Source organism: Mus caroli, chromosome 12 (genome assembly GCF_900094665.2).
Source record: "Mus caroli chromosome 12, CAROLI_EIJ_v1.1, whole genome shotgun sequence".
Taxonomy (NCBI): Eukaryota; Metazoa; Chordata; class Mammalia; order Rodentia; family Muridae; genus Mus; species Mus caroli.
In genome coordinates, this window is record NC_034581.1 from 112,875,410 (window position 1) to 112,892,284 (window position 16,875).

The 16,875-nt window shown below is 41.6% G+C and overlaps 1 protein-coding gene across 1 annotated transcript in view; it reads right to left on the reverse strand.

Annotated features, from left to right (window-relative positions):
- Positions 1–16,875, reverse strand: part of Dnah11 (dynein axonemal heavy chain 11) — a 309,803-nt gene that overhangs the window by 119,822 nt on the left and 173,106 nt on the right. The window contains exons 50-54 of the mRNA XM_029484410.1: positions 15,477–15,638; positions 15,046–15,239; positions 12,744–12,906; positions 11,494–11,617; positions 10,729–10,871 (exon numbers count right to left, since the gene is read on the reverse strand). Of these exons, the coding sequence (XP_029340270.1) occupies positions 10,729–10,871; positions 11,494–11,617; positions 12,744–12,906; positions 15,046–15,239; positions 15,477–15,638 (786 nt within the window). The remainder of the gene's footprint in view (positions 1–10,728; positions 10,872–11,493; positions 11,618–12,743; positions 12,907–15,045; positions 15,240–15,476; positions 15,639–16,875) is intronic.

Consider the following 16,875-nt stretch of genomic DNA (forward strand, 5'->3'; position numbering starts at 1 on the left):
AAAAAAAAAAAAAAAAAAAAAAAAAAAAAAAAAAAAAAAAAAAAAAAAAAAAAAAAAAAAAAAAAAAAAGAGTCAACAGTATGCCACTGATGAGGATAGAAGTAGATTAAATATAGAAGTCATGGGAAAATACTTGGAACCTCAAGTATGAGATTTCTCTGCCTCTGCTGTACTCAAATGAAATTTGTGAAATCATGCCAGTCAAAGAGGATCAGTTGTGGAAAGCCAGCATCTTGAGAAAGGAAGAGAAATCCTTGAGTATGGATGGGGAGAAGAAACGGCTGGAAAGAGAAATTTAAGACCTGAACTGTAATTTAAAAAATTAGACATTGTCACCAAGGTCTTCTTAGAACATGTAATATTTGAGTAATCAATTTACGACTAACGTCAGGAAAATAATGAATATATGGTCATCAATATCATGGAAAATGTGGGTACCATGTGATGTTGAGGAGGAAGAACTTTGAGAGGAAACTTAATCTTACCTTACACTATGCAATGATCAGCTCAAGATGTCTGGACATAGCTCTTCCAGGTCAATCTACTATTCATAGGAGAACATGCTAGTTTGACTTTGCCATGGAAATACTTAAGGGAATAATTTGCATTATCTCATTTTTCTCTTTAATTATGTATATGTGTGGATATGTGCATGTCTGTACAGATGACCAAAAGTGGTTGTGAGCCACTCTGCATGGGCGATAGGAACCCAACTCCAGTCCTGGGTAAGAGAGTTTGTGCTCTCACCGGCTGAGGCAGCTTCCAGCTTCAGTTTTATTTGTATCTTGGGACCTGGTCTTGCTATGAGTCATTGGCTGTCTGGAGATCACTCTGTATAAACTCATGGCAATTCTCCTTCCTAATCTCCCAAGCACTGGGACTATGGTATACGCCACCGCATCTGGTCACCTTTTCAAGAACTTTGTAGTTGGTCAAGTACTCACAGAATGAAATGGAAACTTTCGATAATTTTAGGAATCATAAACCATCTAAGTAGTACCTGGAAACGCAATTGTAGAAATAGACTTGCTCATTCACAGCTCCCATGAAGCGACTGGAAGGATGTTGTTAGCTTGAGGCTTTGACTATTAACTCAATTCAGTGTTCAGGGGTGTCTAGCTTTAATCAGAGAGTACAGAGTACTCCTGCCAATCCCCTCCTCCCTTTTTTAGGCAACAGTACTCTATGAGGTTTTCCAGGAGGCCATGAAAATGCTTACAACTATCGGTTACTTTCTTCTTTTTTTATTTTTCTCCTAAAGATGGTCTGCACAACTTTCCAATAACCTGTAGAAAGCCCATGGGAAAAATATTTTCTGTTAGGGTGCTGATGGCCATTTGAATAGCATTCTCACTATATCCTCAATCACTTTGGGTGGGATTAACATAAAGAAGGATATTTTCTAAGAAATAAAAAATTATTGGCCATAATTCAGTATTTCAGACCCTACTGATATGTGGATGCCTGCTCTGTTTAGAACTTTACGTGTAAGGGAGTTAGTTGACATCTGAGGCATCTAGTTGGGTGTACATGCTGGAGCTGGAGTGCGGGCATGGGTGTTTCGCAGACTCCCACAGAAGCCCAGGGAACAGCTCAGCTATGAGGAGGTCTCACACACCTTCTCTCACAGAGGGTATCGTGTTTGTGTTAGACATGATTTTTAATAATAAATTTTATGATTGGTCACATATATGGTGAGTGTGCATGTGTGTGTATGGGTAAGCGTGTGTGTGTGTGTGTGTGTGTGTGTGCTACAGCATGTGTGTGAAAGTCACAGGACAACTTTGCAAAGTTACTTTTCTTCTACTTTCACATGGGTCCCAGGGATTGAACTCATGTTGGCAGGCTTGATGGTAGGTACTTTACCAGCTTCTATTGTTATTGTTAGTATTAGCATTAGTATTAGCATTCATGAAATAAGATACCTGAGTTAAAATAGAGATGTTGTACTAACATCTCTACTCATGTATGAGCAAGACAGGAAAGCCTAGATACTGAAGTGTCCAAATGACTGTACTCTATACCTCTATCTGGAGACTGTGTATGTACCCAGAGCTGGAGACTGTTTCAACAGGATCCCAAAGAAATGGTCAGATTCATTCCACCACAGTAGCTCTGCCACATCTGTTTGGAAACACCCTGCTACATAAACATTAGTCAGGTCTCCACAAGACAAGAGTTCGACTGCAGTAAGCCCACAAGCCATATTGCAAGGGGTGCTAATCAACAAGCTTTGGGGAGGGAAGCAGCGTTCAGAATTAGATACCATTGCCTTGAAGTAGATCTCAAGTTAGTGTGTGTTAGGGAAAAGAACCCCACCCTTACCTGAATTCAGTTTGGCTACTTTTAAGGAAATACCTAGATTCAGGGTAATGCAATAGTCATCTGTCCTGCAAAGGTGTGCCTGACAATGCCAAATGAACCATCAATGGGGACAGGAAGAAACGCACCAGGATAGAAACCAAGTTAAACGCTGCAGGCAGCTGTACTGTTCCTAACACCAAATTCTTCCAAGTACAAAAGCAAACCCCGAAATCAGTATATACGCATCTCGGCAGCTCTGACATTTGGGTGTCAGGTGTCAAGAACTTGCTTTTGGGATCTATACCATACAATTTTCTACTTTTTTTTCCCTGTCCCCACACAGGTGCTATGACTCATTTGTGATAACCCACATTTCACCACGCTTTGTAACATGTTTCAATTTCCTGTAGATACAATCCCTCCTTGAGTACGCATTTATTTGTGTATTGCTAACAGGACTCAGGCCATTTCATCTCCTAATGGAAATTTGAATTGCTCCAGTCACTATATTTTTTTTTTCCAGCTGAAGTAGTTTATTCTCAGGTAGAAGGAATCCTCCCACATATTTACTTCCAAAGCATCTATCCATAACTTATGTTTGCATTTATCATCCAAAGCCCCAGTATATTTCAAGAATAATAAACCTCGAGTCTTGCTGAGGCAGCCCCTATAGAATGGGGCTTTATTACAGAACGCATTCTCTGTTTGAAAACTGTCACTTTATCATCCTCCTCATGACTTCTTACTGTATCCTCCATCTAACCAGCTTTTAATTTCAATTCTTTTTAAAAGATCCGACAGCGTGTACACATAAGACACTTGGATGTGAGCTTCTTCTGCTTTAGACAGCGTACAATAAAGGTCATCTTAGAACTTCTGATCTGGTAACACTGAGCATTTCAGATTTCACTTGAAAGTAATATTTGGTGCCAGAGAATTTCAATTCACTTTGATTCTTTAATTCTCTTTCTCTCCTCTCTCTCTCTCTCTCTCTCTCTCTCTCTCTCTCTCTCTCTCTCTCTGTGTGTGTGTGTGTGTGTGTGTGTGTGTGTGTACATGGGTAAGCTTGTAGCACAGGGTGTACGTCTGTCCTTGACTTCTGCCTTCTTTGAGACAGGTCTTCCTGTTGTTTGTTGTTGCTGCATAAGCCAGGCTAGCTGGCTCAAGAACTTGTGGGGATTGGTCTCCGCCTCCCTTCTCACTGTAGGAGTGCTGGGATTACTGGCCTTTGCTACTGCATTCAGCTTTAGGTGGGCTCTGGGATTTGAACTCAAGTCCTCACACTTGTATGGAAAGTGCTTAACCTACTTGATTATCTCTTTCACTCCTATTTCCATTTAAAAAACAAAACAAAACAAAACAAGGAAATCGTTGCACTGACAAAGAATGTGCGTGCAGTCTGCATAGCATCCAACCCTGAGGGATTCAGCTAACCCTGAGAAGCCCAGGCAGGAGGAGGCGCTCCTTCCCCTGGCTGTTTGTTCCTGGGATTGCAGTGATCACAGACAGCTTTGCAGGTTAATCTGCAGCCCCTTAATGCAATCCTTCATTTTTGTTAGTTTGTAATTAGGTCAGTATCTGAGACATCTCATGCAGTTTCTGGTGGCACCACTGTTGGAGCAGCTGGCACTATTATCACACCATCTTCCACGTGTATTCCAGCATAGGATTTCTGCTGGAAAAACTATGAACACAGACTGCTTTTCTAAACCCAAAGTACATTCTGTGTAACGTGACCTTTGTTCTGAGACTGAGCCTTTCACTGCCGGTGTTAAAAGTTTCTTTTAGAGGTTTATGGGGACAGCTAGGCGATTCACATCCTTGCTTTGCAAGCAGGAGAACTTTAGTTCAACCCCTAGAAATCACCCATATGAAGAAGCCAGGTGTGGTGGTACAGGCTCACAACTCCAGTGCTGAGTAGGCAGAGATGGGAGGATTTCTAGAGCTCATGGGCGAGCCGGTCTAGCCTACTTAGAGACCTCCAGGCCAGTGAGACCCTGCCTCAGAAAAAGAAAGAAAGAAAGAAAGAAAGAAAGAAAGAAAGAAAGAAAGAAAGAAAGAAAGAAAGAAAGAAAGAAAGAAAGAAAGGAAGGAAGAAAGGAAGAAAGGAAGAAAAAGGTAAAGAGAAGGAAAAGAACAATGTAGATAGCACCTGAAGAGTGATACCCAAAACTGTTCTCTGGCATCCACATCTTATACATATGCTAATGTACCCATACATACATTCATCTAAATGCACATGAGCACTCTTTCCCATATGTGCATTTACACACACACATACACACACACACACACACATACACACACACACACACACACAAATTTAGAGTATAGAATAACAGAGAAGACATCTATTTTTTAGTGATTCCCTCAGTGAAATCTTTATCACTTGGCTTTCTGTTAAGGCAGCTAATCTCATTTCATAGATGTAGGTTCATAGTACTTACAGTAACTATTAGACCAATGACTGGTTGTCCCTACAGTGAGGTGGGCTACAGATGGGCTGGGGCTGGGCTGTCATACACCTGTCATCTCCCTGGGACACATCACAGGACCCCAATAAATACATGCTGAATGACAAATGGCTAAATGGTAGCTGTTCAGAAGCTACACTTGGGCAAACAGAATACTAATGTGTGTGTTATAATTTTTGAGGTTGTTCTGGCTTATCACATATCAAAGTTTGTGAAGCTCAGATATACAGCACAAGATAGTGTGGTGGGTGGCTCGAGTAAGATTATCCCTCCTAGGCTCTTGTGGTTGAATACTTAGTCCCCAGTTGGTAGTGATGCTGAGGAAGGTTGTGGACCCTTTAGGAGGTGGAGAATAGGAGGAGGAAGTCTGTCACTGGGTTAGGCTTTGAGGATCTATAGCCTAATCCCACTTCTTCTCTCCCCCACCCCACCCCCTATCTCTCCCTGCCACCTCTCTGCTTCCTGTTCTGGCTGGTTACCTTTCCTGTTTCCATGTTTTCTCTGTCATGAAGGATTCCATGCCTCAGTGGTCAGCCAAAACAAATACCCTTTCTCCTCTAAAGTATTTTAGATTTGGTATTTTATCACAACAACAGAAAATTACCTGATACAGACAGCATCTTTTGTCTCCTTAATTTCATTGCAATTTTCCAAAAATCATAGAAAATGGGGAAACACAGTGGTGGTTCCAACAAGCAAGGCTCTAGAAAAACAGGGACCTGGCCCTAGGCGGCCAGCCTTTGGCTTTCTCTTCATCAATGTAGTTAGAATCCTGGGTAGGAGGGCTGCCGATAGCACTCCCTAGATGGAGCCATGCTCCATGATCATGTTGTAGAAGTACTCAGAGCAGGGGCTATTGGGAAGAGATTGGGTTGTGGGGACTCTAATTTGATCAGTATATCAGTTCATTTACAATCTGACAATCTGGTTAAAGAAGCTGAGATATTTTAGGAGGCGGGTACAGTGGGCAGGGGCAGGTCACTGAGTTCTTACTTGAGAAGGCTTGTCTTGTCTTCAGAACCTCAACACTCTAGCGCTTTGGCTCCTGGCCACCATGAGGTGACTACCTCTATCCCATCATGTGCTTCCCACCATGGTGTTCTGCCCAAGTCAATATGGATGACAGCCACAAAAACTATAATCCTTTGCCTTTCTAACTTTTTCCTCAGGCATTTTGTCTTCGAGATGGACAGTCGACTCATTGTTCATAGGTGAGCAAATCAACTGGACCTAAGGAGAGTCTTAGATATTGTATCCTATATATGTAGGTATTTAATTTAATACATAAGATAGGTCACACTTCAAAAAATGGTTGGCTAGAAGAGAGATTATATAATTACAGGCTTGGGTAAATTTTTCATGATGAAAATATAATATTTTCTAATATTATCATATTTTCTAAATATTTTATTAGACACTTTCTAATAAATAATATTTAGAATAAATCACATTTGCCTTAAATGGTTTATTCTATGTATCAAATTCCTGAAATGCTTTACTTTTTTTCTAGGTAGGCCTTCAAACCTAAAAAACATTAAATAAAAAATAAAGGAAAGGGAAAAGTTACCTAAAGCCTTCCTGGATTCACATTCATTAAATGTAAATATAGATACAGCGTTTATATATAGTAAACTTAGGTACAATTTATCAGTATGCTATCTTTAGATGATATAATTAAAGATAGTTTTTACTTTCTTTATGTGGCTCTTTATTTTTACATTCTCTACAATGACTTTATGTTTCTTATATTATCAGCAATGAGTCACTCTATATATACCTAGACAGACAGTCAGATAATGAAATGTACAGATACCTAAATCTGGACCCAGAGTAGAGGTTGGTAAATAAGCCAAGTGCTGCCCATATCACAGGGCCAGGAAAGAAAACAAAATGAAGTTTCTTGGGTTAATCCAAGCCCACAAGAGGAGAGATGAAATTGATGTTTTCTAGTACAAGATGAGGACCCCATAGGGAGTTTCATACTACATAAGCTCAGACCACTAGCTCCTCTGCAGCAATCCAAGGGCATGCATTGAATCACTGGTAATAGGGAATAGTCTGTGGACTCAGCAGACAACCTCTATGTGCCAATAGATTCTCTCAGCCCTGCATTTCCAACAAACCAATGCTTAGTGGTGAGCATGGGCGATGGGTGGGACCAGAAATCCCTGTGGCACAGTTAGCTCCTGTCCAGTCAGGAGCACAAGCAAAAAAGATACCAACTCATCAGAAATCCAATCTGTAGCCTGAACTGATAAACTGCACAGTCTGTGAAAACATCAGAGTAATGTGGGTGGCTTTTTAAGATAACAGAGATGAAGGCTATATGTAGAGATTGTGAAGACTAAAGCTGTCATTTCATTGGAAAGCTGGCAGGTGGTCTGTTTTTGCATACCAGTTCTTCTCTGGGTGAAGAGATCAGCAGATTGAGGAGTGCACAAGCAGGTCTCTATCTCAGCAAGCCTTGCTTGTATGTGGAATGAAAGAAATGCATAAAGACTTGTGGTTATAAAAAAATTATGAAAATCCAGAACAGCAGGGTGTCAATATTAACTCTGGGAATATTAATAAGCCCAAGGGAAAAAAAAACTATGTAATTATCTCAATAGACACTGGAAAGGACTTCAGGAGAGACTTCCTTGACAAAATGGATGTGTGAAATCAAAAGCCAATAGAAGTTACTGTGAAGCATGAGAGACTTCCCGCCCAAGTCAGGATCCAGAAACAATCACTGCTAGCATCAGTGTTTGAACTTTTCTTTCACAGTCCTCTCCAAGGCAAGTAGATAAGCCACACAGTCAAAATGCATTTGTTCCTGAAGGCGATATGACATCAACCAACTCCTATGAACTGCTTTAAGAGCTTCTAAACAGGTGGTGCAGGCCTGTAATCCAGCACTTGGAAGACTAAAGCGAAATGGTTGCAAGTCTGAGGTTAGCCCAGGCCAAGTCATAGGTAACACCAGGTTACCAGGTTAACCAGGTCTCAAGTAACAAAAAAGCTGGTTGCTGTGCACATGTAATTCTAGCAAGTGTGAAGTGGGAGGCAAAGATAGGGAAATCCTAGAAGTCCAGCTTGGCCAGCCTACCTGGTGATGTTCTAGTGTGCTGAGAGACCCTGTCTCAAATCAAAGATGGAAGGCATTGGATAAATCAAAGTTGAGTTGCTCTGATCTCTAACTCACATACATACATCTGCAGTGTACACATGTATCTGCACATATATGCACCCCCATGAACACACTCACACATACATATACATGAAAACTAGCAACCAAATTGGTAAAACAGGAGATAAGATTGCTAGTCACAAAATTAAAAGATAATATTTTTTCATATTAAAATAAGAGACAGTTTATCAGAACAGTGGAACACACTATATCATAAGAATCAAATCCCCCTTACAGAAATGAAATAATTAGCATGATTTAGTGAGAATTAAGATGGTGGAAGAATGTGACAATATGATTCTAGTGCTTATTCACACGTACAAACGCATGAGAATAAGGAAAAGCTTGATCAGAAACAGTAATTAGATACTGGAATACGTAAGAAAGTATTGCTAATTTGCATAGGGCAATGCTGAAACCAGTCATGCTTAGCACAGAAAGAGAACGGAGAATCTGGAGAGATTGTAACTGCATCTATTCCTGACTTAATATGGGTGATGCCTGAAACTGTTAGGAAAGGAACATGCTGCGTTAAGATAAAGATATCCTTGGGGGCAAAATAACCTGATGTCTCTCAGCTTACTCTTCACCACATAGAGCAGGAAATATTTTCTAGAGGTAGCACTCCTTTAAAAACTAAATCGTACCTAACTTGTGATTGTTAACTCTGGGATTCTTCAACTCTCTGATGGCACGTAAGCAACACACACTTAGTAGAAATCATACTGAGGATCATGAATGTTATCCAGGCTGGTGGCATGCAGGCAGCTGTCTTCTGATGAGGACCAGTCATCTTGTTTTGAGGGCCTGGTGCATTGTGAGGCTAAGCTATAACATCCTACAGGGGAATGCATTTTCAACTTACAATATTTGACCTATGGTGGGCTTACTGGGACATCACCCTGTGGTGAGCTGAGGCACTCTTGTGTTCCCAAAATAATTTTGAATGTTATATCAGAAAAAAAATGTGTGAGAATCAAATACACAACCCCCCACCCCTGGCCCATTGTAGCTGTGACATACTTATGGTCACAAGGACAACAGCTCATGATATTTTGAGAGGGGTGAGCTCTAGTTTCCTGAAACAGGTAACCAGATTTTTTTCTTCTTCCTCCTCTCCCTGATTGGAATATAAAGGTACTCTGTGGCTCTGTGATGAGGAGGAAGGAGGCATCCACATGATGCTAAGACTGATGAGACCATAGGTCTCCAAGGACCAGGCTGGGCTGGCAGGTGGGAGAGGTCCTGAGGTGCTCTTAGCTGGATTAGCTGGATTTTCTCCTCTGTAGCCACAGTGAGTTGCAACTGTCTCAAGGCCAGAGCTTCTCAAATTTCCCAAAGTTGCGACCTCTCAATACAGTTCCTCATGCTGTGGTGACCCCCAACCATAACCCTGTTCATTGCTAGTTCACAACTGTAATTTTGCTACTGTTATTAATCATAATTTGAATATATCATATGCAGGATATCTGATATGTGACCCCCATGAAAGGATCATTCATTCCCAAAGGGGTTGTGACCCACAGGTTGAGAACAGCTTCTCTAAGCAAGATAATCTTGGAAGACGAGGCAGGGTAGCACATGCTGCCTAATATTGGGTAGATAGAGGCAGGAGGATTGCTGGGTCCCAACTTGGCCTGGGCTACATTATTAGTTCTAGTCCAGAAAAAAATGGGTAAAAGGTAATCAAAGAAGAAGAAAGAAGGAAGAAGGAAGAAGGAAGAAAGAAGGAAAATGAGGAGGGAGAAAGTGGAGGGGGAGGAAAAGGAGAAGGAAGAGGAAGAGGGAGAGGAGGAAGAGGAAGAAGAGAAGAGGAGGAGGAAAAGGAGGAGGAAGGAAGAAGGAAGGAAAAGGAAGAGAGAGAGGAGGAAGAGGAAGAAGAGGAAGAGGAGGAAAAGGAGGAGGAAGGAAGAAGGAAGGAAAAGGAGGAGGGAGAAAGAGGAGGAAGAAGAGGAGAAGGAGGAAGAAGAGGGGGAAGAAGAGGGAGAGGAGGAAGAGGAGGAAGAGGAGGAGAGGAGGAGGAGAAGGAGAAGGAGGAGATTTTTCTAAGCTGACAAGAAACTCCCAAGGCTGTCATTACCCTGTCTAAACTTAATAGAAGAGCAAGTTTCCTTAGTGGTCTGTGATTTGGATGTTTATGCTATTGTTATTGAGTAATCCTGGGCTGAGTTTCAAAGGTTCAAATCCAAGATTCAGTTGCCTCAGAGGCTTCTCCCTAAGGAACTGAACATTTCTGGCTGGTGTCACTGTTGCTGTCTATCTCTCCCTCTCCAATGCCTCATGCTCTGTAGGTAGCACAGAGCCTTCCACTGCATTGACAGGTACACATATGCTAGAAGCAGCAGCAAAAAAAAAAAAAAAAAATGCCCCTGACTTAAGTTCCTACCAGTGCCAGACAATGGAGCACCACTCCTCCAGGGATAAACCTTTTCCCACTAAGGAGGAGGCTGTTCCCTTGTGCCTTCCCATGGACCTATTTATACTTGTCCCATAGGAAAGTTCTTGGTGACATGCCTTACTTCCTACAACAATGTCAGCTCCTTGAAGACAGAGGAATGTGGCTTTAATATCACACTGAATATACTGCCCAGCCCAGGGCTTCCCGGGGGCTCAACACCACACTAGGTCTCAGGGACACACACTACAGACACAGCTTAGATAAATGCACCAGTTCCTTCAAAGAAGTCACTGAAACTCAAACCATAACATGTGTCGTGACTGAGATGCATATTCAAGTGTCAACAACAGCTTTAAAGCAATACAAAAGCAAACATTTCTCACTTTGAGCTGTTGTTGGACTCTGGCCAGAAAGAATGCCCAACAGTTTTCCCTGGAGTCCACTAAGCCGAGGCCTCGAACTTCATTACGAATCCCGGAAATGATCTTGTCCATATCTTCATCACTGAACAGATCTGGGATGTCTCCTATCCCCAGAGAATGAGCAGAATTATATAACAATCTTACAATTTACATTTTACAGTGGATTTTCTCATGTTTGAAAAGCTTGCTAAGATGAAGCAAGCTCCATTTAAAGACAAAGTTTGAAATTAGAGTGACTTTTTTTTTTTGCCTTTTGTTCTGATAAGACACAGAACTCACTGAGAGCAAGTAGTTACCTGCACACTCACTAGACCTGCATATCCTGAAGACCCACACGCCATCAGATGCACAAGCCTCTGAGAACTGTGCTCCCTGGATGTGCACACCATCTAGATACATGCTGAATTGGGCCCTTACACTTACAAACCCACACAGACCCTAGACCTGAACCCCGCTGGGCCAGTGCACCCTCTCCACCCCCATACCCTCCAGACCTGCACAAGGAGGAACAATATTTACTTCAGTTTGGGTCTCTTGGAGGTACTTCTCATCCATAAGCTGACTAAGGAAGCAATATAGCTCCAATTAGTTAGGTTTATAGCTTTCTCCCCAAAGACTGCCCTAGCAAACATCTCAAAGACAAATTATCTCTCTTTAAAGTTCATTGAAACTACAGATAATTTGTCACTGGGAAAGATCTTTCAAGAAATGTGTCCATTTAATCACCCGATGCCAGCAAGTCGTTAATCAGCACGAGGAAGCTCTCATCTAGAACGTGGGCATCTGTCAGCAGGAACACGGTGGGCATGTTCTTGGCTCCAGTTCTGACGTACAAATTGGCCAGATCTACCTGTAAGGGAAGGGCAACATCGCTCATGGTTTTGTTAGAATGCTGATGTGATGTTGGAGCGTGTGGCTGGGTGCTGGGAGGCACTGAGTGACAAGGATGCGGGGCAGCGCCTATGCCTCCCCTCCCAGTGACCTGTCACATCACCTCCAACTCTAGCATTTACTAGTGAGCATCATGTGACTTGGGGGAGCCCAGGGATGTGCCATGTCTTCCTTCTAACAGAGCGGATGGGAGCTCAGTCACACCTCTGTCAAGTTGCACAGTGGCAGTCCTCTGCTCACTCCAATAGTTGCCTCTTCACTGAAAGTAGTTTTGCTCCGTTAATTGGCCAGCAATATTAAAAGCATTTTTTTTAAAAAAAAGTATAAAGTAGCCTTTGTCACAAACTCTAGGCATTGCTTTGTAAGTACTACCATGGATTGAAAAGCAAACATTTAAGGACACAGAATAGTTTTCAGTTGTTCTCATCCAAGGGGGAAGAAAACCTACCTGAAATTCCAAAGGAACTATTTTTCCTTTCTGCCCTTTGTCATATAAGGACATGAATAGCATTGAACACTGAGACCATTTATGGCAGAAATAAAAGCATGTTTGTATATTGAAGACTATTCTTTTCCAGACAGGCTCATGTTATTGAACCTATATTGAATTTGTAGAACTGTATTGTGTATTTGACGATGAAGATAAAGGCATCAAAGGCAGAGATCCCCTCTCCCTGTAGGGCTGGGGGTTCCTGTCCCCCTCTCAGAGCTGACATGGATTCACTATCATTTTATGCTCTGTCTGCCAGACAAACGCGCCAGAAATTCAATCAGCTCTCCACAGCCACAGATCTGGCCAACAGCAAACAAACAATCAGAACAAAAACTCTGAGAGCACTTTGTGTGTGTATTCATCACCTACAGCCTGTTTTCTCTCGCGGTTTCTCCCTTAGCACTGCAACATAGTAACTACTGATGTTTCATTAGGTATTGTAAGCAACCTCGAGGTGATTTAAAGCACATAGGACCATGTTCAGGCTACTGAAGGAAGGTAACCATACTCAGACTTGAATTGCATCAGGATCCAGGCCCTAGTCCTCTATGGATAACAGTGAATGACTGCCCTGCCTGCCAACTTTCCTCACCCGAAGCTCTTGGGTTCCATAGCCTTCCGTCAGAGTGATCTGAAAGACCTCCAAGCTGCAGATGTAAGCTGCCAGCCGGGACAGGCTCTGCTTGCCACTGCCTCCAACGCCAACCAAGAGGGCGTGGCCTTGAGGGGTCCGAAGGATGCGGCTGATTCTACACCTGGAGAGAGAGAGTAGCAGCCCCCATCAGAGTCGTGACATAAAATGTCCTGAGTGGTATTTGCTTTATATTTTAGATAAATGTGTAGGTTTATGATGAAATGCCAATTTTATTGGAATCATTCAATCTCTGTTTGTATGCTTCCTCATCAAACAAAGACAGCATCTAGTTTCTAGTTATCTTCTTTAAAAATTCCCCAGGAGTTATATTTTGAATTCTTGCTGTATCAATAATACTTGAATATATATATTCAAGTATATATATATATTCAAGTATATATATATTCAAGAGCATATATATATATATATATATGCGCTCCAAGTTTGGTGATTCCTTTAAACTCTATGTCATATGACCATATAAACAAAATAATCTTGGGAAAGATACAGCAGAGGATTCCCAAGTCCAAAGACAGGCTTTGGTTGCATCTTAATGCACGCTTCCAAGTTTTTATATAACAGGACTCACTAAGTGGCAACGCCCCTTTCTTTGAAGTTTAAGGACACTTTACATTATCTCTAATGTTGAGTCAAGCAGCTTTAATCTCATAATCCCTGATCAAAGAAACACTTTATGGCTTGGGCCACTGAGAATCCCATACTAAAGATCCTATGAGCTTCCCTGTATGGGAAGGTTTTTTTTTTTTTTTTTTTTTCCCTCAGTGTTGGAGGACGTTGGTTTCACCTGCCACATATGGTGTCAGAGTATCATGACCCCACAGGGAACAGTGTGGCCAGTAATTCGCTGGTTCCCACCTAAGCTCCCCTTGTATGTGTAATGATGGGATCACTGGAAAGGCACAGTGGAACTATTGATACTCACCAAGCTTACAGCAAGTGACGGTGGGGAATGATGGTAGTGAGCCCCTCACATTTCCATTCAGTCCCAAGTCTAAACATTTTATACTAACTCCTCTGAAACTCAGATTTCCTGTAGTTCACCCCATCCATATCCACCCCATTCACATTCACTTTCATAAATATTTTTTCTTATTTTAATGACTTAACTTTTTAAGTTTGTAACTCTTGTCTCATGTCTTCAAGGCTTTTACCTCTGTTATAAGAAAGTGTTCTGTGTACATAAGGCCTGTTCAGCCTCTCCGGCCTTATCATATGTTGCTTGCCTTGTTTTAAACCTATGTTACATAGACTATAGCCACCATTATCTTTACTCTGTTATTTTGGCATTCAAGAGTCAGAGTTACAACGGCCCTCTGCGATGTGCTTCTCCCAGATCTTTCTATAATAGGGTACACTTATCAGGTAGATCTCAGACTAATGTTACCGCCTCCCTCAGATACCCAGTCTCTTTAGAAATCCAATAGAGATTGAGCCTCCTTCATACCGAAATTGTGAGTGCTCTAAAGCCCAAAACATCTTATGGGTCTAGGAGACAGACTACAGTAAAAACTCAGCTACACTAAAAGTATCTGGATGCCGTGTGCAGAAAGTTTAATATCAAAAGTAAACAAATTTGTGAATCAGATCCAAGTACATGCATACTTCAAAGCCTGAAGAAAAGGTCAGAAACTTTACCCGTTTTGCTCCCAGGCCTTTGGTTGAGACTCTCTCATACTACATCTTCTGTTTACCTCTTGCACTCCTGGGCATGAAACACTACTCTTAGGCAGTTTTCTTGTTCATTTGCTCATGTTCTGGAAAATGTTCACCTGGAGCACTCTGTACTCAAACTTCACTGAAGAAGGGATTGGATGGAGGTGCCCTGACCAGGACAGGAGCCTTGATGGCCAAGCTCTACTCCAAGGCAGGCCACCTCCTCTAATTTTCTCCTAAGAAGACATACGTACCCTTTTGTTTTCAATAACCACTGTCAAACATTAAAAGAACTGGCCTGTTACTACCTGGAATGCAGTAGGCATTCAGCATGGCCTACTTAATCCATGAAAATCAGGTTAAGTCCTACCCAAAAATCCCACAAGCACTTTCTGTTCCTCTTGCTTACTACCTCTCTCTGACAGAACTGCAGTGAAACGAAATGTTTTGATTGGATCTGTGGCCCTTTAGAAAATAGTTTCCCTACATGTACATGATTAAGACTGTGACATAATTTACAGCAGTGCCTATTTTAATGCTGCAAGAACAGTTGCTGACTGATAGCCATCGTGACCAATTCACTTACACGTGTTGCATGGCGTCTTCAAATAGCACCAGGTGCATCGCTGAGTGGAGTTCATTGTAGTTGTCTACCATCTCCATAAGGACTGCCTTGAGCCCTTCCCAGTCCTTCACTGGCATGTAACAAGGGTCTTCTCCTCCACTGGCAAAGTGACAATAGACAAGGGGCTGCCGCAGCAGCGTGTTAGCATCTGCACCCTGCAGAAGGAAGCACAGACTGTGGTATGAGAGCCACCTGAAGAATCACAATCTGGCAGATCTGCACATGAGGAAGTAGGGCCATGCCCCTTAATCCGGACCCAGTGTGTCTGTGAATCTCAGATGCTGCAGGAAAGGGCAGTATGCTTGCTCTTCTGCGGCTCACAGACTCTCTAATGCCAGTCGAGTACCAGCTGGAGCCCAGAGAACAGAGACCTCTCACGCTTATGCACTTACTTTAAAGTACTTATGGGCAGTTTCCAGCATTTTCCTCTGAAATAAGTCAAAATCGTTTGTGTCTATCAGTCTGTCTCCATAAACACGTGACGTTTCATGAAGCCACAGGCGTGCTAAGTCTTCCAGGCATTTTAAACATTCAGGAGAAGCAAACAACATCCCCTATATAAGTGGAATAGGGAACACAGCTTTAATTCAGAGGACAGTGTCATTCTAAATAAATAATTTTAGTATTCATTTAACTCTATACTGAGTTTAGCAATTGGAAAGAAACAAGCAGTCAGGAGTGGATATATATATATATATATATATATATATATATACACATGTGCAAATAAAACTCATTTCAGATAAACAGGAGCATAAGAGTGTAGTATCATACCCAGTTTAAAAAAAAAATTGTGTCTGTGTACCACTTGAGTACCTGGTGCCTTTGGAGGCCAGAAGATGATATCAGGTAGTCCGGTATTAGAATTACAGATGGTTGTGACCCAGATGTGGTTACTGGGAATTGAGCCTGGGTCCTCTAGAGGAACAGCCAGTGCTCTCACATGCTGAGTCATCTCTCTATCCCTCATCATACATGGATTTAAAGAAATGATTAATTAATATCGTATATGCATGGGTATTTTGCCTGTATGGATGTGTACCATGTGTGAGCAAAATTCTCAGAGTTCAGAAGAGGGAGCTAGATTCCTTAGATTTGGAGTTATGGATAGTTGTGAACCACCATGATGATGCTAGGAACTGAACCTGGGACCTCTCCAAGAGCCATAAGTACTCTTAACTCCTGAGCCATCTCTCTAGGCCCCTCATCATAACCACTTTAAGCAATGTAACTACAACTATTACAAGTCAGTGGGAGCTAATTGACATATCTCTGCATATATATATATATATATATATATATATATATATACACACATATATATGTGTGTGTATATATATATACATATATATATATACATATACTGCATATATATATATATATATATATATANATATATATATATATATATATATATACACACACACACATATACACATACATATATCAGTCTCTAAAGAATTTTATGAAACCCAAATGCAATCAGAATGAAGTAACAGTATACAATCAGAATAAAGTTTCCTTGTCTTTAATCGGTTGATGCTAACCAACCTAACTCATTTACTTCACAAACAAAACAAAAACCAAAATACCCAAAGCTGAAATGTAGCTCATCCTGGAAGGTAGACACAGGATTAGCATGGGTTCACTATGCCTCCTGTGCCCACCAACATTGCACTAAAGCATCTGGGTGCAGGTGACCTGAGTGTAGCCAGCTTGCTCTCCACCCATGAGAACAGGAGGATGCTATGGAGAATTAGCCTGAGAGAGGCTGACAGTGTTTGAAGGTAT